The sequence below is a fragment of the Pinus tabuliformis genome, chromosome J (genome assembly GCF_031772625.1).
Source record: "Pinus tabuliformis cultivar Carrire ecotype Pingquan chromosome J, CPIR1, whole genome shotgun sequence".
Lineage (NCBI taxonomy): Eukaryota > Viridiplantae > Streptophyta > Pinopsida > Pinales > Pinaceae > Pinus > Pinus tabuliformis.
The window spans coordinates 328,037,104-328,063,029 of record NC_142295.1 but is presented as its reverse complement, the minus strand read 5'-3'; the positions used below and the strand labels follow the sequence as shown (position 1 = coordinate 328,063,029).

General features: G+C 36.0%; 2 protein-coding genes and 1 pseudogene across 7 annotated transcripts; 2 read left to right on the top strand and 1 right to left on the bottom strand.

Annotated features, from left to right (window-relative positions):
* The first annotated feature begins 5,816 nt into the window (after nt 1–5,816).
* LOC149227085 (putative choline kinase 2) lies at nt 5,817–6,733 on the top strand. The gene is made up of 3 exons (XM_089377685.1): nt 5,817–6,225; nt 6,329–6,451; nt 6,532–6,733. The coding sequence occupies exons 1-3, from the start codon at nt 5,881–5,883 to the stop codon at nt 6,565–6,567; spliced, it is 504 nt and encodes a 167-aa protein (XP_089233811.1). The 5' UTR covers nt 5,817–5,880; the 3' UTR covers nt 6,568–6,733.
* A 1,592-nt stretch (nt 6,734–8,325) lies between these two features.
* On the top strand, nt 8,326–12,708 carry LOC149227084 (alcohol dehydrogenase-like). 6 transcript variants are annotated; one of them, XR_016247766.1, is made up of 6 exons: nt 8,326–8,751; nt 10,492–10,537; nt 10,649–10,710; nt 10,902–10,998; nt 11,145–11,306; nt 11,492–12,708. XR_016247766.1 is itself a non-coding variant. In XM_089377688.1 (5 exons), the coding sequence occupies exons 3-5, from the start codon at nt 10,969–10,971 to the stop codon at nt 11,609–11,611; spliced, it is 312 nt and encodes a 103-aa protein (XP_089233814.1). In that variant the 5' UTR covers nt 8,616–8,751; nt 10,102–10,710; nt 10,902–10,968; the 3' UTR covers nt 11,612–12,708. The 6 variants fall into 6 exon arrangements, 5 of the variants coding, with proteins under 5 accessions (XP_089233816.1, XP_089233812.1, XP_089233814.1 ...); XM_089377688.1 differs by having other exon boundaries at nt 8,616–8,751; nt 10,102–10,710; XM_089377687.1 differs by having other exon boundaries at nt 8,618–8,751; nt 10,649–10,998.
* A 533-nt stretch (nt 12,709–13,241) lies between these two features.
* Nucleotides 13,242–13,664, bottom strand: LOC149227083 (large ribosomal subunit protein uL14x/uL14z/uL14y pseudogene; annotated as a pseudogene).
* Between the last annotated feature and the right edge of the window lie 12,262 nt (nt 13,665–25,926).

Genomic DNA, 25,926 nt, shown 5'->3' with positions numbered 1-25,926 from the left:
TAACCAAAACTAATATTACTTTACACTTTATGAGAGTTTTCTTTATAACCTGTTATACACTAAAATGCATAACACAATGACATGTTTACGAGAGATGCTATCTGACATATGTATATATGATATTGTTTGGTAGGCACATGACCAATGTTGATACCAATTTGTGAGAGTTTTATTTATAATTTTTATACACTCAAATATGTAACACAATGATATGTTTTGGTTTTATATTTATATTTTTTATATTTATATTTATATTTATGTTTATGGATGGTATATTTTTATTGAGTCTAAAGATTTATTCCATAGTCTAGAGTGAAAGTGATGTGTAAGTATGTTTGTGTTCAATTTGGATTTGATACATGTTTTTTTTAAAATAAAAATAAAATATTATTTAAATAGAAAAGAAATGTAGACTAAAATAACAAAGAATAAGCTATACATATTTAATTAGTTGTATCAAAAATACAATTTAGACATTGAAAAATTACACTTTTTCTCACTCAAAGAAATTTGCACTTGAATAAATTTGATCCTTTTGGGCCGTATTAAATCCGCACTTAAAATAGATCTATGCTGATATTTATATATATTTATAGTATGTCTTGACATTTAATTAAAATAAATTTGCTCTGAATAAATTTGATTTTTTGGGTCATATTAAATCAGTGCTTAAAATAGATCTATGCTAATCTTTATATATATTTATGGTATGTCTTGATATTTATTTATAAAATGATATTTATTTATAAAATGAGTGATATTTATATATATTTATAATATGTCTTTAAATTTATTTTTAGAGTGAGTGGTATAAGGGCGCAGTATGTATGTATATGATATTGTTGCAACATACTGAAACTCTATTTGTTATTCTTTCATGTATCATTTGTTTAATTCATATCTACCTATGTGAAATCAAAGCAGAGAGATAAGACTGGTAAAGGAATTCAAAAACGAATTCAAAAATGTAGTATGTGGAATACTTTGAAATTCCAGATTATTAAATACATGGAGAAGGTAAAATTCAAGTGGAATAGTGAAACTGCCATGACAGCATCGCTGTTGAAAACACTATCAATTGCAAGTATTTATATACACTATCATTCCTCATATTATGTAAAGTTGTAAATTAAATAGTCCCTCATGCATTGACTTTATAATGCTTCTATGCCATTCTTGCCCTTATCAGTCTGCAATATGTAAATGAAATTGAAACAAACTGTGTTATATGCAAGATTTGGTTCTAAGGTATTCAGTCCTGCAGGAAACAAAACCATCCAAGGAAATAATATAAAGTGCAATAAATATAAATCCATATACTTACATATCGCAAACAGTCCGAATAGTTTGTTATCAGGTGGGAAACTTGAGGGCCACACAAAGTCCGAACTTCCAGTAGATTTTCGTTGACAAAAACCTGTTTATCATTATCAAAGACCTTGAAGCATTCACAAACGAAATATCTGGTAAGGTCGTGTTCTCGAATCCTGTTTTCCAGATTGTCGAGGCTTTTGCAGCACAGGTTCTCAGCCTTCAAAAAATATTCCAGACTGTAAGGAAATATAACACGATTCGAAGAAACTTGAAACTGCTGTGCAATCATTTGCGCCCATAGGCTCAAGAAAACTGTTGAAATATTAATTTCAACTGCCGTGCACCGCTGTTTTTGCAAAACCGCTAGTACTCCCATTGCACTGCTTTTCACCGAGCGGTGGTATTTCTCGGAGGGGCAGCGATACTGTACGCCAGCTGACGCGTGTCCACAGCAAATTTGCAAAACAGCTTTTTTCCAGAGCGTAATGTTCGTTTGGGTTGACCAAGAGATAATCGTTCGATTGAAATGAAAGCTGTCCACCGTCGATTGAAACCAAGCTGCGTACAGGCCTGCAGCACCATGATTTGCCGTGAAGTAAAAGTTTCAATTTGACCACCGGTCTGTCAGTGAAGCAATTAGATGAAATTCACTACATTCCTAAAATGTTGGTAAAAGAATTAATTTTATTGTTTTGTATTATTCAAGGGAGTTGTATTGTATTTTGTTTTACCGTACAAGTAAAAAATATGGTCATGTTTTTAGTTAGTTGTCCATTGTGAGAAAGAAATGGGGCAGCAGCCCATATGCAAGAGTTTTTTTTGTTAGCAGTGAACAGTTTGTAAGGAAATGTAATATGCAGCAGCGCATAGTTAATGTGTTTTGTTTTCATTGCAGTGAGAATGAAGAAGGCATACACACAACATTGTGGATGTAATGCAAAGAATACACAGCACAGTGAAGTGTTTGCAGTTGTTCATTGAAAAGGGAACTCGCAGCAGAGCTAATGTAAGAAGTTTATTTTTACACAGCGCAGTGTGAATGTTCTGTTTGTTGTTGAGCATGAAATGTAATAAGTAGCAAGTAGAATAGCAATGTAATGGGAATGTACAGTAGTGCTGAGAAAGTTTTTGGTTGTTGAATATGCAAAGGGTAATAGGGAGAAGCGTAAACGTAAGTTTTTTTGTTACAGCAGTGAATGTAAGAAATTTTATATATAGCAGTGTAAAATTTCAAAGCAGAGACAAAGTAAATTTATTTGTGTGGAACTGAAGCGTTCTCTGGTTATAATCTCTCTGGTAAGAGGAATATGCTTTTGTACCAGGTGTGAGGAAGATAATTTATGTAACTGTTTCATGTTAATGAATATAAGTTTTTTTTTGTGTTGTTGAAACTCTGTCGTCAGCAAAACAATTTTTAGCTTCCTTTTGCTAAGATCCTGTGTTAGTTTTTTTTTGTGTTGTTGAAACTCTGTCCTCAGCAAAACAATTTTTAGCTTCCCTTTGCTAAGATCCTGTGTGTTAAAACAGAGCATCAATCTCTGTTCTCTGTTCACTTTTTGTTTGAAATTACAATAAATTTCCAACAAAAACTGCGGCAATGGCAGAGACTGCTACAGTCTTTTGGGACATCATATTTCTGTACATTAAATGCTAAATTCAATTTTCTAAAAAACTTCATAACGATTAACTATATTATGTCTGGTTCGATTTCTCCTTAGAATTGTATTAATTGCAAATTTGCGGGTCACCGCTGCGGAGATTGGGCAATTGGGTCTATATGTTTATATAAATAAGTATGGTTAGGTGGTTGAATCTCAGAAAAATCTTAAATATGGGGAAAAGGATGCACATTATAAATGTATAGAAAGGAAAAAACAGATAAATAGAGAATTGACTAACCCTGTAGCATTTATGAACTCTGAAACAGAAGTCGTAGACCTTTAATTGTTTCTCTCGGCCTTTAATTGTGTCTCTCTGCCTGACTGGCTTTCAAAGACTATTATTGAATGCCTAAAGTTTCAGGCTTAACACTCATTAATTCCTGTTGCATCAATAATTCACAGGCTACAATTACCAACTTTAAAAACTCTGCTTCCCATCGAGATCATATGGCTTAAAAGGGAAAGATTTGTTTTTTAAGAAAAACATATGGTTTAGCTTTAAGGAAAACCTACCTAGCACTACTGTTCTTCTCTTGCCCATTCTTGAAGTTGAGACCCCGTATATCATTCATTCCCATATATTACTATTACGTCGAATCAGATCGCTTGATTAGAGAAGTTGAAACGAATGGGCTAAAGGAATATCTTAAGAGCTGGAGAAGCAGAAATTAGTTGTAAACCATTTTTTTTACTAAGAACCTTCTTCTTATTTAAATCCAGTCCAGTTTTTTAATTAGTAACTTTATTTTCAGTTTCTATTTTTTTAAGCGTCCTAAGATTGTATTTTTATCATGTCTAATATATTAGATGAGATAAAAATTGTATAAATAACTTCACATACAAAATTTCCTTAACAAAGCATTCAACCACACCTACATCTACATCCTCTTTTTAGATATCTATATCAAAATCTTAATTTTCAATGTGAATGCCGTTGTGGCAATGCCTGTTATTATATCACGAGCCTGCTAATTTGAAATATAACTGCACCTGGAAATGCGTGGACATTGTTTCAGTGCCTCTATACAACCAGCTGTTTTATGAATTCCCAAGATGGTATTGCTATGGCCTCGAAGATTACAACGACTCCTCGAGTCCTCGACAGCCCCCTCACCCCCCAAATCTTGAAGAACTGGGGAGTTGGGAACCCTGCTCTTCACTGCGAAGCTTTGTAATTGATTTGATTTGAGAAAAGATTCCTTAAATAGAGCTAAATGTCTTTGAGTTTGTTTAGTGTAAGGGTTACCCCGACCAGATATAGGGTTGAATAAACAATAAACCATGGTTGGTTGAATTAGGTTGAATCGTAATATACTCTAGGTTGATTACTTTAAGTTTAGGTTTTATGGTAGTAGGTTTATAGGTTTATTACTTTAGTAAATACGTCTTGGTTTTACGGCCGTGGGTCTATGTTTATTATAATATAAGGTTTTATTACCCGATTTTATAATAATAATAATATGTTTTATTAAGTTTATAATAATATTAATATTAATAATAAGTTTATTAATTTTATAATAATATTAAGATCATTAATAAGTTTATTAAATTTATAATATATATATTTTTTAAATTGTTATTTTGAATTATTAAAAAAATTAAGATGACATAGTTGTGCCAAATTGATTTATGAGAATTTTACTCGTTTTCAAATCACTTTTAATACACAAAACACAATGCTACGTGAAATTCAACATATGGAATGAATACATTGTAAAAGTATAAACCATCTTGATTGGGATGAATAAAAATGAGTAAACAAAAAGCAAGAAAGTAAGTATACAATACATCTTAATCATTTTGAGAGGAAGAAATCGGCGAGGGAGCCATTGTGCTTAAACTTGGCAGGTCTCGCATATTATTGTTATTAAATTCTCATAGAATATGCTTTTTGACATGAGCAATATGGAAATCAATTCTCTCCAAGAAAAAGCATTGATTTTTGAGCATTCTCTTGATCCCCATGATCCTCAGTAGTGAAAACACTATACTGCTCCACATAGTTCTCCCTCACGAAAAGCCCCAACACAATTTTCGTTTTCTAATGCAAAGCCATAAAGTTTAGATATTGCTTCTTCCTTCCCCTGGTGTGCCGAGGGTTAGGAAACCATATAGACATATTCTCCATGATTTATGAATTGAAGTGGGAATGTCTCTCCACCCCATCTTGAGTTTCTAGTTTACATATATATTTCCTTCTTTTTGATAGAACTGCATTATAGTACGTGGCAACCAAGTCATGAGTGAAAAATATCGCTCCTCTCTGCCTCTACAAACCACTGTTCCCTCCCCCATGCCTACAATGGATTCACTGCATAAGAAACATGTTTGAAATTGGGAGGGCACACTTGGAGAAGCTAATGTAAATAACTCTTCCTGTAAAAAAAATGCAAGCACACACATCAACAATAGAGCTATAGCTCCAACCCACTAAATCATCATTGAAACTCATGATATAAACCTCCGACTGGAGGGAATCAACTAGGTGTTGTACAATAGTCGCGGAAGCCTCTAAAAATGACCCCTTTCCAAGCTCCATTAAACATATGCCCAAAGACTCACAGTACATTAAACACAGGTCACAAAAAACTCTTAGAAACCTAGGAAGCCAAGACCAAAGCAACCCTCTAGCCTAAATTTTACAATTCATTGGATGACGCTCATTAAAATTAACATAAAATTAAGTAAGAGACCCATACATTACAAATGCAAGGAGACACCCAAGAAAAAGACATAAATAAACTGCCAAACTTTCACGACCCAAACAAATAAACTAAAACCAAATGCCCCAACATACAAAAATTAGACTTTCAACCTTAGACCCTACCTCCTGTGCCTTATGCACGATCCATTCTTTTCTGAGTTCAACAGAATTCTGCAGCGCAGAAATTTCGAGTCGTTATTCATGGCCGCTACCACAGAACAGAGTTCTATTTTGCCCAAAGAAGCCGAGGGTACTTTGCAAACCCTCGCTCTGCATTGGGCGGACGTTATCGACGAAAAGAAGATGGAAATCAGGCCTCTCACGGGCGGCATGACGAATGAGATTTTCAAGTGCAGTTGGCAGACCAGAGAGGAGGAAAATCCTAGGAAGGTCAAGGTTCGGATCTATGGAGATGCCCGTGCGAATGCGTTTTTTGATCGAGAATACGAGATTAGGGCATTTGAGTGCATTTCCAGGCTCGGGCAGGGCCCCCGTCTCCTGGCTTCCTTCCCTAATGGCCGCATTGAGGAATTTCTGAATGCCAGGGTAAGTTCTTTAGACTTTTCAACTAATTCTTCACTGAAGATGTTTCTTTAAATCAAAATCACTGAATTCTGACAATTTTTTTTAATTTGTACGAGAGACTTAGACACTGTCGCCCCCTGATTTGAAAAATCCTGAAATATCTGCTAAAATAGCATCAAAGTTGTGGGAATTTCATCACCTTGACATATTCGGCCCTCGGCAACCAAAGCTCTGGATGCGCCTCAGGGTTGTTCTTGGATCTTTATCAAATTGCTTGTGATGTACTTTTTTCTTTTTCTTTACTGAATCTTTTGTTATTAAAACCAGAAACTGGTTAAAGACAGCGTTGGCGCTATGTCCTGACGTTGAGGTTGCTGGATTCCGACTGGATTGCATAGAAGATGAGGTCAATTTTCTGGAGAAGATGTTATCAGGCGAGAGTGAAAGCATTGGATTTTGTCACAATGACTTACAGTATGCAAACATGATATTAACGATGAAGATAAGTGCTTGACATTAATTGTGAGAATACTCCACCTGAAAATATTTATAGACATCACTTTTTTCATGATTTGAAGGAATTCTTCACTGCTCTCATCAACTAACCAGTTGCAGACTTTTGCAAGTTTTCTGTTCTGAACAATTAAATCTGAAAGAATGCTTTTCAGGGTTTTATTGTTCGCAAAATCTTTTTAGATTATTGTCTGTGATTATTGTCTGAAACTTACACTCTTCATGTTTTGGCACGATGAAAGTGACAAGAAGCTTTTCTAGATTGCAGCATGCAAAAGCACATCTGAATGAAAGGGTTCTGCTAGAAGGAAAAAACAAAATTTCATTGAGAGTTTAAGAAAAACTTGATTCCCTTGAGTGTAGTTGGCAACCTTTATTGGATGTTGAGAGTTTTCCCACAGAAACTGGGATCACAGGGAAATTGGGAAAGAGACCACAGCTTCTTCAGCAATCTCCCATCCACCAACCCTCTGATAAATCCAGTGCTCTCATATATATGTGTGTGTGTTGTGCCCAAAACTTGTCTAACCTCCCTGGAATGTTACCATGATCATCTCTAAACACCCCCTGCCCCGCAAGGCCTATATTGCCTTTGGATCTCCTATCAAAACAGAATTTACTCAATGCAGAGGGACTCCAAGTCTGGATCCAGCGTGCCATTAATGCGAAAACTACTTTCCTGAATAGTAGAAGATTTTACAAGTTATCTCTGCTTACCTGTTAGGTATTCTATTCCAAAACTTGTCTAACCTCCCTGGAATGTTACCATGCTCATCTCTAAACACCCCCTGCCCCGCAAGGCCTATATTGCCCTTGGATCTCCTATCAAAACAAAATTTACTCAATGCAGAGCGACTCCAAGTCTGGATGCAGCCTTCCATTTATGCAAAAACTACTTTCCTGAATTGTAGAAGATTTTATAAGTAATTTTGAGATGATAATATATTAAGTTTGACTGAAGAAATGAAATAATTGACCTCGTTGACAATGTATAGTGTTTTACAAAGTGGGCATGTCAATTGCGAGGACTTTCGCTTGCTGTACTGTTAATAATTATAAAATCATTCATAATGGTTTCTTTGACGGGAATTGTTGTGTAAAATTCTTCTCTGTTGTGGAATGAGGGATGGGTGCTACTTTGAACGCAGGCAAACCCAAGAAGGGTTCGATAGTAGCAGTGTTTGGCCTGGGGGCTGTTGGGCTTGCTATAAGTACTAATAACAAGTGCCCTCTTTATGTTCCACTGTATGCATATTAGTATATGTTGCAGTTTTAAAGTCCTCAAACCTTTTTCTAGGGACTATTCTGTGCACATAATTCATGCTGTTGCTTTCGTGGATATCTTTACATGACGGGGAACTTTAATGAGGACCTCATTCATTCGAGCGCTGTAATGCAAATCTATCATGATCCTAAATTCTAAGGATCTTGGAAGCTAATTGGTCTGCAATTTTTGAAGTAAAATATCGTTTAGCACATCAGCTCTCGAACAATTCTTGAACTTATTGACCAAACTATCAAGGTTTCTGTTACGTGCCATAGCTGAGAATTCCATTCTTTTTAATGTATTATAACTGATCATTCCATAATTAGACTGCTCATCTCTAAACACCCCCTGCCCTGCAAGGCCTATATTGCCCTTGGATCTCCTATCAAAACAGAATTTACTCAATGCAGAGCGACTCCAAGTCTGGATGCAGCCTGCCATTTATGCAAAAACTACTTTCCTGAATTGTAGAAGATTTTATAAGTAATTTTGAGATGATAATATATTAAGTTTGACTGAAGAAATGAAATAATTGACCTCGTTGACAATGTATAGTGTTTTACAAAGTGGGCATGTCAATTGTGAGGACTTTCGCTCGCTGTACTGTTAATAATTATAAAATCATTCATAATGGTTTCTTTGACTGGAATTGTTGTGTAAAATTCTTCTCTGTTGTGGAATCAGGGATGGGTGCTACTTTGAACGCAGGCAAACCCAAGAAGGGTTCGATAGTAGCAGTGTTTGGCCTGGGGGCTGTTGGGCTTGCTGTAAGTACTAATAACAAGTGCCCTCTTTATGTTCCACTGTATGCATATTAGTATATGTTGCAGTTTTAAAGTCCTCAAACCTTTTTCTAGGGACTATTCTGTGCACATAATTCATGCTGTTGCTTTCGTGGATATCTTTACATGACGGGGAACTTTAATGAGGACCTCATTCATTCGAGCGCTGTAATGCAAATCTATCATGATCCTAAATTCTAAGGATCTTGGAAGCTAATTGGTCTGCAATTTTTGAAGTAAAATATCGTTTAGCACATCAGCTCTCGAACAATTCTTGAACTTATTGACCAAACTATCAAGGTTTCTGTTACGTGCCATAGCTGAGAATTCCATTCTTTTTAATGTATTATAACTGATCATTCCATAATTAGACTATAACCATATCTCCAACTGGATACCGCTTTTTTGTTTTCTTCATAATGGCTCTATCCTCGTTGGCTTCAATAAGCTGGCCAATCATTTGATTTGTCGGTAGTGAATCAAAAGAAGATTTTTTTTCCCAATTGCCCTGTGTGTTTTGGTCCTTTTCGAAGTGATTTTTTAATCCCCTTTTAAATTGCTTGTTCAAGTTTTATATTTCAAGCCCTTGATGAGTTATTGTTCTACACAAATTTTGCAGTTTGAATTTTTCTCTTAATTTACATCAAGAACCCTATCTTCCGTGTGAGCAGACATGTCAAACATGAGCATCTAATACCGTATGTTGAAATTCTGTAATCTCCTTGAGAGAGTATCCAGCAAAATTTGAGGCTGAACCGCATGGAACATCATGTTATTGTAAATTTGAGGAATTTGCACATAATTCATGGTGTTACTTTCATGGATATCTCTACATTATGGGAAACTTTAATGAGGACCTCATTCATCCGAGTGATGTAATGCAAGTCTATCATCATGGTAAATTTTGGGGATTCTGGAACCTAATTGTTCTGCACATTTTTAAAGTAAAATATCGTTTAACAGATTGTATTAAATTGGAAGCTCTCGAACAATCCTTGAACTTATTGCTTAAATTAACAAGGTTTCTGTAACTTAGTATAGCTGAATTCCTTTCATTTTTAATTTGTTATAACCGATTGTGCCATAAAAGGACCATCACCATATGGCCATTTGGATACTGTTTTTCTGTTTTCTTCATAATAGTTCTATCCTTGTAGGCTTCAATAAGCTTGTTCAATCATTTGATTTATTGGTACTGAATCAATATAAGATATATTTTTTTTCAAATGTTCAGTTATTTGATTTATTGGCCCTTTGCTAAGTGATTTTTCTCTATTTAATTTTTTTTTCCAAGTTTTATGTTTCAAGCTCTTGACAAGTTATTGTTCTACGCAGAATTTTGCAATTTCAATGTTTCTCTTAATTTGCTTAAAGAACCCTATCATCTGTGCGAGCTGAAATGTGAAACATGAGCATCAAATGGTGTAGGTCAAAATTCTGCTACCTCCTTGAGAGAGTTTCCATATATTATGTTGAAAAGTGAATAATAGGCAGTGCAGAATATTTGTGGCAAATTGAATTTGAAGTAGCACTGAATCTTGTTGTATTGAGAAGAACAGAAAAAAGCACCAAGCACCAAATTGTATATGTTAAAATATTTATAAATAATAATTTTATCTTTTAATATTAAGGTGTAAGAGATTTTTTTCTTTTGTGTTTGTGGAGCAAGAGGCTTCTTGTATGCAGTTATTTGACTACTTAGTTTACAATTTTGTGTTTGTGGAGCGAGAGGCTTCTTGTATGCCGTTATTTGACTACTTAGTTTACAAAGGTATTCATACTTTACTCCTATGAATTATGTGGAAAATCTGTGTACATATGTTGATATGTTGACTTGTAGAATTGCCTTTTTAACCCTTTCTTGTAATCTTTCCTTTCTCAGCAAAACAATTTGGAGTAACGGAATTTATAAACCCTAAAGAGTAAGAAAAACCTATTCAGCAGGTACGTTGAGCTGCCCAAAATGATCATCAAACTCTCTCCCAGATCAGAGTATTGGTTGCTTTTGACTAGTGTGGTACTTTAGTACTTAGGTGGGGGAGATTTTAAGTTTTCGCATGGAGTGCACTCATTCACCATCCATTCAAAGCAGTGTAGACTCTTAATTTCCAAACACTTATAAAAAATGTTTACAGGTAATTGCGGAAAAAAACTGATGGAGGGGTGGACTGCAGCGTCGAATGCACAGGGAGTATTGAGGCCATGGTTCAAGCTTTGGAATGCTGCCATGATGTACTAGCTCTTGGTTTCCTTTGGTTTAAGATACATCAATCATTTCAATTCTAAGCTGTAGCTTTAAAGTTTAAACTGATTGCTTCGATTTAATTAAGAAAATGCAGGCAATGCATATGTTTGATATCAGAGTTCTGTTTTTGCAGGGTTGGGGTGTAGCCGTTTTAACAGGGGTCCCTCATTCAGACGCAGTCTTTAAAACGAATCCTGTAAACTTTCTGAGCGAGAAAACGTTGAAAGGAACCTTCTTTGGAAATTATAAGCCTCGTACTGATTTTCCAGGCCTTGTAGAGATGTATTTGAATGGGGTAAGACTTCATAACATAGTTGTAACAGCTTATTTAAACCATAATTGTAGATAATACTGTGTGGTCATATTTCCCAGTTGTTTTTTTTTGTCCGTACCATGACGGGAGCAATCTATGCTTATCATATCTAATTAGAGTTATAATTATGGTTTTAATCTTTCCTTCCTTGATTGTTAAATTTGCAGGAGCTTCAACTGGATAAATTTGTTACAGACAAGGTTTCTTTTGCTGACATCAACAAGGCATTTGATCACATGCTTAAAGGAGAGGGTCTGAGAACTGTAATTAAAGTCATCCAAGATTAGTGAAAAATATGAACACAGTTGGAATATCTCCAATGTTATGAAGGCATGCTGAACTATTTCAAACTGTTATGTGATTAATGTCGTGGCTTGTGTAACTATGGTATGCAATTAAAGTCCTGGAAAGCGTGTAAACAGTTATAATAATTTTAGGGTAAGTATGATGTTTAAGTTTTGACACTGCTTCCAAAACAGCCATCCAAAAGGTCATTACTATAATAGCTTGATTAGAAATAGATTGAATGAGAAGGTCCAGATGGGGTATTCAATCATCTCCATCCATCTGTTCTGCATCCTCAGTGCTTACTTGAACAATATATCAGCCTTCATATTTATCCCTTGCAGACATGCTGAAAAGATAATGACATGGAATTTTTCCTTGCTTCTCTGATTCCGTCCAATGATGGGCCAGCTGCAAATTTTCCTGATTGAAATTTCCATTTGACCTCTCTGCAATGTGTTTGGAATCGACCTCTCTGCAATGTGTTTGGAATCTCTTATCACCTGTAGACAATTTAAACCTTTCTCTATTGCTATTTTCAGAATCTACCAAAAAGCATAAAGTTCTGCTCTGTTGTTTGATCCATCTCCTACAGCTCTGCTTTGAAACTGATCTCGTAATTGTCTCTTAAAGTAATGACTCATGATCCACAATAGCTGGGATTACCTTGACAAGCCTCGTTGAAATAACTCCACACTATTGTTATATATATATCTGGGGATCTTAGTATTATTTGTTTCTTTTCCTTTAAAGGTGGCTGTGTCCCTTAATATGCATATCTATTCTGGTGTCAAACTTGATTAGTAATAACATCTTTGTTTTGAATTCTTTTCCTTTCTGGCTAGCCAAATAGCTTAAGTCACTTGTAATATCTTTTGTTTCTATTCTGTGGGAAAATTTGTACAGGAGTTCAAACAATGTATATAAATAGAAAGATGCAGAAAATGACAGTCAAATTTTGTACTCAGAATCATGACAAGAAAGCCCCTGCTGGGTTTGTGAGGAAAGAGAGCTTCAACACCAGTTCTGTCTCCAACCGCCAAGATGATCAGTACGCTACTAACATGTTTAGTGAAGAATTTCTGCTATTCTCTTGTAATCTATATGCCCCCAAAGCTCCTCATAGATGAGAATATTTGCAGGATGTTAATATTGTTGTAAGTTTGTAGTAGTTGTGGAATGACTTACTTTTGTGCTGCTTCTCATCTTCAACAACAAGAGTTTCTGTGGTGAATAAGCAGAATCCATGTCCTGCCTTGTGAAGCAGCTCTCCACTGTGATAGCGTTCTTTGTAATGTCTCTGATAAATCCTTTAGACTTCTATTTCATTCTGTAGTATGATGAGATCTTGCGGAAATAGAAATTATATCAATTGTTTGCATAACCACTTGTAATAAGATGTTGCAAGTATTTACTAGAGAGCAATTCATTTTTTGTTTGAATGTATTTCAAGAGCATGTTAAATAAATGGAAATTGTACATTTTTTTTAACTCAAAACGCAACCAAACACTTCACATAGATGTTATCCCAGTGCAACACAAATTGAGCAACTATAAAGCTTCTAGTTTTATCAAAATCCCCTAAAAGATGTTACCAAACCAACTACTAAGCATATTGTACAATCTCTTTAATTACATAATAGTGTTTGTTGCACTAGCAATTCTAGGCCACAAATCAACTCACTCTTTCCCAATGGACCTTGTGATAGCGGAACCTTTCATTTCTCCCTTTGGATTTACTATGACGTCCGCAATATATTCAAAATACATATAAACGCCATCATTTCGGTACTCGGGGCTTCCTCTGGCGAAAAATGATGACAAGCATAACCTTCTTTTTGAGGTCGGGTTTCCCTCGTTAACAGTGGCCATCACCATATCCTCAACACAGGTCGCAAGAAGTCTGTTGAGATGACCCTTGATTCCGTTCACAAAAATCATGTACAAGTTCTTGGCTCATGTGTTATCTACACAATTCACTGTGGCTGCCACTAGTAGACCTAGAGACATCCTGAACTTGTTCCCTGCACTACCTCCACAACCTCTCTTAGACATAGCTACTATGCCCTATTTCTCTTGTCTTAACCAAAAGGGAAACTGTACATCTTTTGTTTGAATACATCTTAAGAGTATATTAAGTAATTGGAAATTATTGGTTATTTTTACTTGTTAGATATTTTTTTTAATGTATCTTAATCTTAGGAGTATTCTAAATAAATAGCAATTATTATTTATTTTTACTTATTTGTGATTTCTATAGGGTTGGTATTCCAATATCTTCTCTCCATTCTCTCTAGCAATAATATTACAAATGTTGAGAGAGAAACATTTCATAATTCTAGAATAGCCATTTCCATTTATTTCTCTTCATGAATCTTATGGAATTAAGAGTTGTACGCCTATCCAGTTTTTCATGATTCCTTTGACTGTGATGGACTAATTTTCTTAAACGCTCACTAGATGTGATATTTCTCAGGGAGAATGAAGAGAGCAATGAAATATGTTGGGAAAAAGGATATAAACTTAATCCAATAAGGGATTCCCAACATAGTGTTACACCAAGAAGTTAAGGTTATGAAACGTTGGTACATTTCTAGGTTTAATCAAATGAAATATAGAGGGTGATATCAATTCATAACCCACTAATTTTCCTCTTGTTTGTCTTTAAAAAAACATTTGAACAGGGAAGCAACCTCAGATATTGTACTTGCATGCCATGTAGGTCAAATCTGTGTAAAACATAATGTTCATTACACCCAAAGATGCTCTCTAGCCCAGTATAGAAGAGATGTTGTAATGTCTCATATCCTATCTTGTTATGTTACATAAACAAAAATAACAGTAGCACTACCACTATGGTTGATATATGCCAACAGGCATACATCAAACAGATGCACAACCACATTAATAAATGTGGTTGATATAGCTTGATAGGCTTATATCAACCACAATAATAACTATTAGGTGTATGGTAGAGATTTGATATTAATGTTAAATATTAATATTAATATTAATTATTATATAATTATAATAATTTTATAAGTAATAATTAGGTCTTATAATATTAAGTTTAAAATATTGGGATCTAATATTAAAGTTTAATATTAGGGTTTTGATATTGTGTTTTAATTTTGAGGTTAATTTATTGGGTTTTAATATTATATTTTAATATTTGGGAGATTTGGAAACCTTTGTGGTGATTAGAGTGAAACCCTGGCCGCTCAATCTTTGCTTTTTTTGCATGAGTTTTCTGCAGATAATTCAATAGTGAATCCTTGTGATTTGGCAAATAAATCTTTTTCTTTTGTGAGTATGGCTACCGGTCAAGCAAGCTCTTCTTTGGTTTCGTATAGTTCAATGTTGAAGTTTGGTTATTATCTGTCGATGGTGCAAGAATTTTCTTCCATTAATGTTTCTGCGGATGAGGAAGCTTTAGGCTGTGAAAAATATTTTTTGAAGAATGCTTTTATTTGCAGGTTTAATGGGTTTTGGTCGTGGTTGGTTGATCTGCATAAATGGATCTCTGAGACATTGAAGCCCCTTTTGATGGACGGGTTGAATATTTACTATATGGCGCGAGGCTTCTTCACTATAGTTTTTGAAAAGATTGAAGACAAGAAGGCTATTTGTGAAGTTCGGTTGTGGTTTGGAGACCCGATATTACACACCTAATATTAAATCTAACATTAAATTCAACACTATAAACCTTAATATTAAGCCCAATAGTAAACACTAATATTAAACTCAATATGATAAACTATAAGATCATAAACCCTGATATTAAACCCAATATTATAAACCCTAACATTATAAACCCAATATTAAATATTAATTTTAAACCCAATATTAAACCTAATACAAATCCAATATCATAAACCCTAATAATAAACCTTAATATTATAAACTCTAATATTATACACAATATGATAACCTTTAATACAAAACCCAAATTTTAAACCCAATATTATAAACTCAATATTATAAACCTCAATATTAAACCATAATATTAAACTCAATATGAAACCTAGTATTATAAATTATAATATTAAACCCAAGATAATAAGTCCTAATATTAAAATCCAATTTTAAACACAACATTGTAAACCCTAATATTAAACCCAATATTATAAACCCTAATATTAAAACCCGATATTATAAAGCTCAATATTATAAACTCTAATATTAAACCCAATATATTAAACTCTAATATTATAAACCCAAAATTTAACTCAATATTACAAAACTAATATTATAAATCCTAATATTAAACCCAATATTATAAACCCTAATATAATAAAACCTAATATTAAACCCAATATTATAAATTCAATATTACAAACCCTAATATTGAACTCAATATTAAACCCAATATTATAAACCAAATATTAAACTTAATATCATAAAACCTAATATTAAACCCAGTATTATAAAGTCAATATTATAAATCCAATATTAAGCCCTAACATTAAACCCAATATTATAAACCCTAATATTAGGAACCCAATATTATAAACCTCAATATTAAGCCCAATATTATAAACTCAAATATTAAACCCAAAATTATAAATCGTAATATTAAACCCTAATTTATAATGTCACAATGCAACATTGAATAAATTGCAACGTAATGTAGCATTGCGACAATGATTGTCGCATCACAACAATGCTTAGATCATAATGCGATGTTGGATAGATTTTTATACAATTCCAACGTCACAATATTAAACCCTAATATTGAACCAAATATTAAAAACCCTAACATTATAAAACTAATATTACAAACCCTAATATTAAACCCAATATTATAAACCCTAATATTAAACCTAATATATTAAACCCAATGTTAAACTCAATATTATACACCCTAACATTAAACTCAATATTAAACCCAAATATTATAACTCCAAATATTAAATTCAATATTTAAAACCAAATTTTGTAAATCCAATATTAACTCAATATTAAACCCTAATATTAACACAATATTAGACCCTAATATTAAACCCAATATTATAAACCCGATATTAAACCTTAATATTAAGCCTACTATTATGAATCTTAATATTAAACCCTAATTTTGTAATGTCGTAATATGACAAAATGATTGTCAGATTGATTGTCACAATGCAACGTTGGATAGATTTTTGTACCATTCCAACTTCACAATATTAAACCAAATATTTTAAACTCTAACATTATAAAACTAATATGACAAACCCTAATATTAAACCCAGTATCATATAGATTTTACATGTTATTAAAATTTGTATTAATGAGTATGACAATGAATTTTTTTAGTTTCGATATAACTCATTTTTATGGAATTGAAATAGTGAATTATTTATTAAGTGGATAGGTGTTTTTTATGAGAAGATGGTAAATATTGACATTATAAACCCAATATTATAAACTCTATATTAAACCCTAATATTATAAACCCTAATGTTAGAAACCCAATATCAATATTAGACCTTAATATTAACCCAATGTTATATTAGCCAAAGATTAAATCATAATATTAAACTCAATATTATACCCTAATATTATAAATCTAATATTAAAAAGTCAATATTAAACCCAATATTATAAAACCTAATATTAAACTCAATATTATAAAACCTAATATTAAACTCAGTATTATAAATTCTAATTGTGTAATGTCGCAATGTGACGTTGAATAAATTACAATGCAATGTAACATTGCAACAATGATTGTCACATTGCGACAGGTTTTGTCACAATGCGATGCTGGATAGATTTTTATATCATTCTAACATCACAATATTAAACCCTAATATTAAACCAAATATTGTAAACTCTAATATTATAAAACCGATATTACAAACCCTAATATTAAACTCAATATTAAAAATCCAATATCATATGGATTTTACATATGGTCAAAATTTATATTAATGAGTATGAGAATGAAATTTTTTAATTTCGGCAAAACTCATTTCTATGGAAATGAACTGATAAATTATTTATTAAGTGGATAGGTGTTTTTTATGAGAAGATGGTAAATATTGACATTATAAGCCCAAAATCTTATCGCAAATTGGAACCGACTAAAAAATGTAATATATTAATTGAAGAATTGTATTCTTTAAATACCAACAATATTTATAATTGTAGGTAAAATAACACAATTAATTAAATAAATGTAATTATATTCATAAAAGTATGTTGCACTTCTCGAAATTTCAATGTAATTCATTAATATTATTGTTAGTGTCAATGTTAGCCTTGTTAGCTTTGACATCGTCTCTCTCTTTACTAATATCCCTATTAATGAGGCAATAAAGTTTATTAATCGCATAATTGATCCTGATACTGCCAAGTTGGTAGGTCTTTGCCTCACCTCCACTTTTTTCAGTTTCCAAGGTTAATTATATGAACAGACTTGTGGAATAGCCATGGGTTCTCCACTCTCCCCGATTGTTTTTTTTTCACAAGAACGGCTATGGATTATATTAGTTGGTTGGCCTAATTGCCAGAATTCTGATTACACTGGGAGTTGACCAGATCCAAATAGAACCGACCTCCTGAAGTACTGAAGGGTTTGTATTCCTCTTCCAGCTCTTTTTAGGTTCTACAATGGAGTTGATTTCTGTAATTTGCCTAAGCTTGAAAATGCAAACACACTGATTTAGAATCAGGCAATAAAACATAGCTGCTGAAATGATTATGGTATTGGATCCCATATTTCTTCCCCGTCCCTTATCATTGCCCCCGCAGAGAGAAGTACGGCCTTATTTGTTTCACAATCTGCTTCTTTATTATTATCTCTTAAAACATGAAAGTATTTCAAGTTTTGGAACAGCTTTCCCAAGTTTCTAATTCTATGAATCAGCCTTGCTAATCTTAAGTCCTAGGGGGCTGTATTGGTCACCATGAGCTTTATGATCACTTGAGAATCCCCAAGCATGATTGCCTCCTTGATTTCCAGACTCAATAACAGCTTAAGACCTTGGTAGAGGGCCAATGCTTCCGCTTGAATGCTGGAATTGGACCCCAGCCCCAGGCAAAGCTGTGGATCATAATGCCTTCTGTGTTATTAACCATACCTCCTGCCCCAGCCTTGCCAGGATTTCCTTTTGCTGCCCCATCGAAAAAGAGAGAATGAACCTTATGGTTGGAGATCCAGTCTCGAAACTCTTCCTTATTTATCCACCTTACTTGTCATTCCTCAAGAGGAATAAAGTTTCTGTTGGCTTGACATAACTATAGATTTAAGGAAGTCCCCCAAATAATGTCGAGTTGACTAAGATTCGAATCGTCTTTATGTTCCTCCAGGAATTCTTTTAGCTGGATTTTTACCTTAGCCACTACCACTTTGGCATCATGCTGGGTGTTTCTGAATATTCTGCTGTTCCGCTCTAGCCAGATTTGCCAACAGCTAATTTTGAGGAGGGAAGACCAGGCAACCTTTATCACTTTGTTTTTAGGAGGGGGAGCTGGATATCTGTTCTGCCAATTAGTGAAAAGATCGGATATGGAGGCAGGAAGTTCGAAGTTTGGATTCCAATGTTCCATCAGTTCTCTCCAGACCTGCTCTGAAAATTTGCATTTTAATACCAGATGGGTGACACATTCCGCCTTCTCTCTGCACAAAGAGCATCTAGACGGGCCATAGATACCATGCCTCTGCAGGTTCTCATCGGTGAGTATTTTACCGTGACAAAGAAGCCAACTAAACATATCGATCTTGGGCAGCGATGGAATGCCCCAAACAGTTTTCCACGGGGCCGGATCAGGAGGAGCATATGGGATTGCAGCAAGAGTCGAATAGCCACGCGACACAATATAACCCACAGCTAAAGAGCCCCATCCTCGTTTGTCTCTCCTGCGAATGTGTGAAGGGGCAGCTCCATTTAACATATCGCAGAGGTGATTAACGTCCTGTAGAAGTTCTGTCGGTGGATCAAGAAAGTTCCATCCTGCCCAACGTGTCCCTTCCCACTTGGAGATGTCCCAGAGAGTGTGTTTACATGTATTTGTGATCCAGTCTCGTAGGTTCTTCATGGAATGACAGTCCCCAATCGGATCGCGATCCATTATGTGATCTAACCATATGTTGATTTTTTTTCCATTGCCAGGGATCCAATAAGCCTTGGAACGAATCAGAGGGGCAGCTTTAGAGCTGAGTCTGGCGAATGAAGAGGTGCCTTGGGGAAGAGGCCCATCCAGACATCTTGTCCTCTTGCCTGCGAAGTATTTCCTCCAGAGCGCTAGTTGAGCCCAGCTAGGCTTGGGCGCTATGATTTTCCAAAGTAGCTTAGCTCCCATGGCGATGTTTTGTAGGGGAAGCTTCTTGAAGTTTAGGCCTCCCTCCATCTGAGGTTTGAGGATTGTCTCCTATTTGACCAGGGGGATTTTCCTCTCGTTATGCTTACCTCCTTTCCAGAAGAAATTTCGAATATGCTGATCCATTTTCTGAAGGATGCCGACAGGAGCTAGGAGCACTGAGAACTGGAATAAAGGGAGACTGTAGAGAACAGATTTGATCAGGACTGACTTGCCTGTATGTTTAACCAATTATAGCCCCATGCCTGAAGTTTGATCTTAAATTTTTCTAGCTGAGGCATCCAGTCCTTGCTATAGGCACCCTTGAGGAAGATGGGCATTCCTAGGTACTTGAACGAGGTCCATACAGCAGAGGCAGCAAATCCTAAACATCTAGCAATGGAGTTGAGCATAGGGGGTGAGGTATTCTAGCAGTATATGTGACACTTTCCCTTGTTGAGACTGCTTCCTGACATCGTGCCAAACTCATCCATAGCTGGTGGCTGAGTGGATTGAAGCAGCCCCAAGTAGCAGTGTATCATCTACAAACAGGGCATGATTTATGTTCTGAACTCCTCTTGCAATGCAAATCCTTGGAATCTCCTAATCTTGCATTTTTTTGTTTAAGTGAAAGCTGAGAACGGAGGCATGGATAACAAACAACAAAGGGGACAGAGGGCAGCCCTGCCTTAATCCTATTGTAGCTTTAAAGAAACCTGCAGATCTGCCATTAATTAAGGGGGCTATCCATGGCTCCGAGATGCAAGCCCGGATCCAGTTTATAAAGCTCTCTCCGAATCCAATTTTTTTTAAAACATTCAACAGAAAGCTATGTCTAACATGATCAAAAGCATTTGCTAAGTCCAGTTTGATGGCCATACCTCTTTCCTTGCGCTGGTGGCTGGATAGAATTGCCTCTTGAACTAAAATGAAGTTGTCCACCAGTTGTCTTCCATGAATGAAGCCCCCTTGATTCTCAAGAATTATTTTAGGAAGGATGTGTTTTAGCTTGCTAGCAATGATTTTGGTGATCAGTTTGTAGCCAATGTTACAAAGAGAAATGGGGCGAAATCTGTTGAAAGAGTTTGTGCCCTTCTCCTTAGGAATAAGTGCAAGGAACGAGGAGTTTGTGCTTCCTCCAATTTTCTGACAATCTTGCGATTTTTGAATCATTTTAAGGAGATCTTTTCCCACAATGTGCCAATAGGATTGAAGAAATCTGGCAGAGAAACCGTCAGGTCCTGGGGCTTTATCAGGGTCCATGGCAAAGAGAGAGGTTTTGACCTCATCCATGGTGACTTTGGCTTCTAGCTGGAGATTCATATGAGCTGAGATTGAAGAGGGAACCCTGTCCAGAAGGCGAGAATTCTGAGATCCATTCCCCTCTTCGCTGTAGAGGTTTTGGAAATGGCGAAAGGCTGCCTGCTTGATGCCTGTAAAGTCTTTGTGGATCACGGTTTCTTCTTTGATTTCAGCTATGTAGTTGAAGATTTTTCTGGCTTGAGATTGTTTGTGTAAATATGAGGTGTTTTTGTCTCCTGCTTTGAGCCATAGGCAGCGAGATTTGACCCTCCATGCTTCCTCTTCGTTCAGGCAGGCTTTGTGATATTGCTGTTGAAGATGGACCTCTTTGTCAAGAATTTCTTTGGAGATGTGGGCCTCTTCCGAGAGCTGGTGGTGGGCATCTAGCAGGCATTGAATCTTTTTCCTTTCAGTAGCTGGGTTAGGGAGAGATTTGGCCCAGCTCTTTAGGACAGATTTCACTCTTCTGAGTTTCTCTTCCCAAATATAGAATGGAGAGCCATTGACTCGCTGAGACCAACTTTGCTTGATAATCTGCAGGAAGCTGGTTTCCTTGATCCAAAGAGGACTGAATTTGAAGGGGATGGGGCCAAGATCAGTGTGAGTTCGGAGGTTCAGCTTGATGGGGTTATGGTCAAAGGTGCTACAGGGAAGGATATGCACGCTGGAATCTAAACCAAGCAGAAGGAAGGAACCTTTCACAAAAAATCTATCTAGCCTTGCTGCAATATGCCCAGGCCCTATTCCTTTTATTTGACCACGTGTACTTACCTGAAACAGGCTTGATATCTAGCAAATCCCAGTCTTGGAGAAGATCTTCTGCCCATTCCCTTGCCGGGTCTCGCACAATGCTTCCTCCACGCTTTTCTGCAGAGTGCAACGTGAGGTTTAGGTCTCCTGCAATGATGATGTTTTCTAGTATGCCCAGATCTGCTTGGTTTCTTAGTGAATCCCAGCAAGACTTCTTTTCTCCAGCGCTGGCCGGCACATAAACATTGAAGAGGCAAAAGGTTTCTTTAGTAACTAAGTGCTGCATCTTTAACATCAACCAGTGGGTGGTTGAAGTCTCAGATATTAGCGAGAACATGCTATCATTCCATAGAGATCCCAGCCCTTCATAGGCTCCTCGGGCTGAGATCGCAGCTGCTTTGCTCTTATTCCAGAGTTTTCTACTTAGGTGAAGGAGGCCCGAGTCCTCCATCTTGGTCTCCTGGAGAAGGAGTATGTCCGAGGCTTCTATTCTTATTAAATTTCTTATAGCCTCTTCCTTGATTTTGTTCCCCATACCCCTGTAGTTCCAGGAGATAATTTTCATTATTTACCTTTGCTTTGGTGGCTCCCTTGGAGCCTTGATGCTGGTTTCTAGCCATCTTTGGTTTTTTTGCTAACAACTTCTCCAATGTAGGTTGGCTGCCCTGCAACTTGTCCTTATACATTTCATGCTCCCTTTTCTCCAGATCTGTTTTGCGTCCTCTTGTAGATCTCCTTACAGAGGCTTGGGAGTCTCCTATTTCTCCTTCCTCCTCCGAGTCTTCCGATCTTGGTCCTCTTCCTCAACTTCTTATGGGGTTCCTTTTGAGCTTTCTGCAATGCCTGAGTCCTTGGAGGGATTGGGCTGACCACCTTTCAATAGAGTGACTGATTTATGGGCCTCGACTTCATGGGTGTCCTCTGGTTGAGAGCTGAGGGGATCAAACCTGTTTTCTGGGGCAGTATTGGGCTATATCTGCTGGGCAGGGCCCTGATGAGGATTGCCATTAGATCCTCCTGCCTTCTGAGCCTTGAGAGAAGTCTTAGTTTGTTTGACTTGGTTCCAGCCTTCCTCCTTCCGTTGCACAAATTCAATGTTGGACAGACAGCTTCTGGCGAAATGGCCATAAAAATGGCATTTCCGGCATTTAAAGGGCAGTTGTTCGTAGTCTAGTTTCTGCATGTGTGTCCAACTTCCCACCTTGATTTTAATGGCCTCTGGAAGTCCCTCCTCCAGATCTACCTCCACGCAGATCCTAGCACAATCATATTGATCCTTGTTATTTGCTCGATCTATAAATTTCCCCAGGGCGTTTCCTATGTGCATCAATGAGTCCCAATTCCAGCAATGCACTAGAAGGTTTGGCAGCCTGACCCACACTGGGACAGCTTTGGGTACATCTACTCCAGAATCGAAGTCCGGGGTCCATTTGTTCAGGTATAGACCCTGGGGCCCATGAATTAGGGGCCGTTTCGAAAGATCAGGTCTTTGTCATCCTTTGAGGTAAACTCGAAGAGGAAGAATCCTCTCCCCAAAAAGTAAGAGATCACACTTTCTTGGATCAACGACGCCCAGTTTCTTTTAACCCCGTTCTCGGTGGATTTGGGAGAAGGCCATAGTCCGGTGAACTGGCCGACAAGAGCTCTCTCGGACAAGGACAATGCTACCTGAATCGGGGTTTCCGGAGGGAGGGAGATCTCAGGAATATCGTCCAGTTTCTTGACGAATTTCACAGCTTTGACATTCTTCTTCTTAGGGAGACCTTCCAGAAGGCGGTTGAAGGCCTCAGCTGATGAGGACGGAGGGGGGGAGGGGAGAAGACCGCCTGGGGAGTGCCCAGCACCTCCATGATCGCAGGCTCTGAGAGGAGCCTGCCAAACTCGAACCGGGCCTACTCAAACCTCCATTGATCTGGCCGACCGCATGTCAGGTGGAGAGCAACATGCGAGCCCTCCCGCACAGAGCAGCACGACGGAGTGCGGACTTGCGCACAGCCTACGAGACGCGCAGGAAGCGGATCTTGACAAGGTCGAGGGCAATCTCTCAGAGCAGCAGCGCAGCAGTCGAGCCTTACAAAATATTTTAAAGATAGCTATTTTACACTAAACTCAACTTGTATTTTTTTTTAAAGTTTGGGTGTCCTCCACTCTCCCCGATTGTTGCAAACCTATTCATGGAAAATTTTGAATCTAGAGCATTCGCCTCGACCCCTCTTCGCCCGAAAATTTGGAAGAGGTTTTTTGATGATACTTTTGTCAATCTGCCTCATGGTCATGATTTGTTGGATTGCTTCCTTTTACATCTTAATAGTCAATCTCACTCCATTAAGTTCACCATGGAGATAGAGGTCAATGATAGCCTTACTTTCCTTGATATTCTTATTTCAAAGAAAGGAGATGGTTCATTTGCTTTCCAAGTTTTTTGTAAAGAAACTCATACTGAGAAATACCTTCACACAAGTTCTCATCATTATCCAGCTCAAAATTTTGGTGTTCTTAACACTCTAGCTACCCGAGCTCTTGGGATTTCTGATGAGAGACACATTGAAAAAGAAAAATCACATCTCCTGAAAACAAAAACAACAACAAAAACAAAAACAAAAAATTGAATAATGGATATAACAGGCGCCTAGGCCTCAAAGCTTTCCATAAAGCGAGTATAGGACTAAGGCAAAAGAAGGATCATGTCTATTTAATTAGTTGTGTGCATCTCTCGTTCATTCTATGAACCACAAACAAGATTTCTTGTACTCTTAGAAAGAATAATGTTCATACTACCTTTAAGCCCCTTGTCACCCTCCATAGCTCCCTTAGATCAATCAAGGACCAAGTGGACCCTAAGGATATGAAGGGTGTTTATTTAATCCCCTGCTCATCTGGAGTGCCTTACATTGGAGAGATTGGATGCTCCATCAAGCAAAGAATCCAAGGACACACAACAAAGATCAAGCATAGCAAAGCCCACTCTTCTGCCTTAGTTGAGCATGCTAAAAAGTCTAAGCATCACATATGTATTGAGAAGTCTCAGGTCATTGTCAGGATTGATCACTTCCATCATAGGAAGTTTAGGGAAGCTATAGAAATTGAGAAGCATGCTAGTAATTTGAATAGAGACGAGGGGTGGAAGATTAGTAGTAGTTGGATTCTTTTCATTTCTTCCTAAAAAAATTATTTTATTTTATTTATTTATTTTTGTTTTATATATATATAGAGAGAGAGAGATAGATATCATAGTATTATTACGTGCCACAACAGGGTAATAACGTATTCAAAAAATATTGATGTTGACATTAATTTTAAATTTACCAAAAATTAAATTATCTTATCTAATGTTTACCTTTGGAAAAAAATTATTTTTATTTTTATTTTTTTAAATCTAATTTTTCTACATTTTGATTGGTTAGAGTCTTATTCTGTAATGATAATATATACTATGTACTTTGACAGATTAATCAGTTTGACATAAAAATTAAATGACAATGTATAAAGTCTACATTATAAAATGAATTTAATTTATTTTCATAAATATTTTAATTCTATTTATTTATATCTTTAATTGGTTGGCTCTCAAACAACCCTTTGACCAAAAATTACGGAGAAAAGTATAATGTTAATACTATAAAATCAAAAATATATATAATTTTTTTAATATTTTAGTTTGAGTCTTAAGCACTTAACATACCTCTTTCAAAGTGCATTCGATGTAATCTTTATAAAGATAAAGATAAATGTTGCAGTGTTTTTAAATTTACTTCTAATTTTGCACTGTTATATTTAGATTATGCATAACGATCATGGACCGTCTAGAATGAATTAGAAATTTTTTACTGCATTTTTTTCAAGTCAACTTTGTCTGTGTAAATTATTTTTTTTTTAATTACAATTTTTTCCAATTAATCTCAAAATGCAGTCTATGTTGTCTTTATAAAGTGAGAAAATTTTAATTTTTCCACTCTTAGTTTTACTTCTAAATTTAGGA

Coding starts and splice junctions, on each gene's coding strand:
- LOC149227084 (XM_089377686.1), top strand. CDS start 10,969: ATGGTTCAAGCTTTGGAATGCTGCCATGAT. Junction 10,999..11,144: donor CTTTGGAATGCTGCCATGAT/GTACTAGCTCTT, acceptor CTGTTTTTGCAG/GGTTGGGGTGTAGCCGTTTT. Junction 11,307..11,491: donor TAGAGATGTATTTGAATGGG/GTAAGACTTCAT, acceptor TTAAATTTGCAG/GAGCTTCAACTGGATAAATT.
- LOC149227085 (XM_089377685.1), top strand. CDS start 5,881: ATGGCCGCTACCACAGAACAGAGTTCTATTTTGCCCAAAGAAGCCGAG. Junction 6,226..6,328: donor AGGAATTTCTGAATGCCAGG/GTAAGTTCTTTA, acceptor CGAGAGACTTAG/ACACTGTCGCCCCCTGATTT. Junction 6,452..6,531: donor AGCTCTGGATGCGCCTCAGG/GTTGTTCTTGGA, acceptor TATTAAAACCAG/AAACTGGTTAAAGACAGCGT.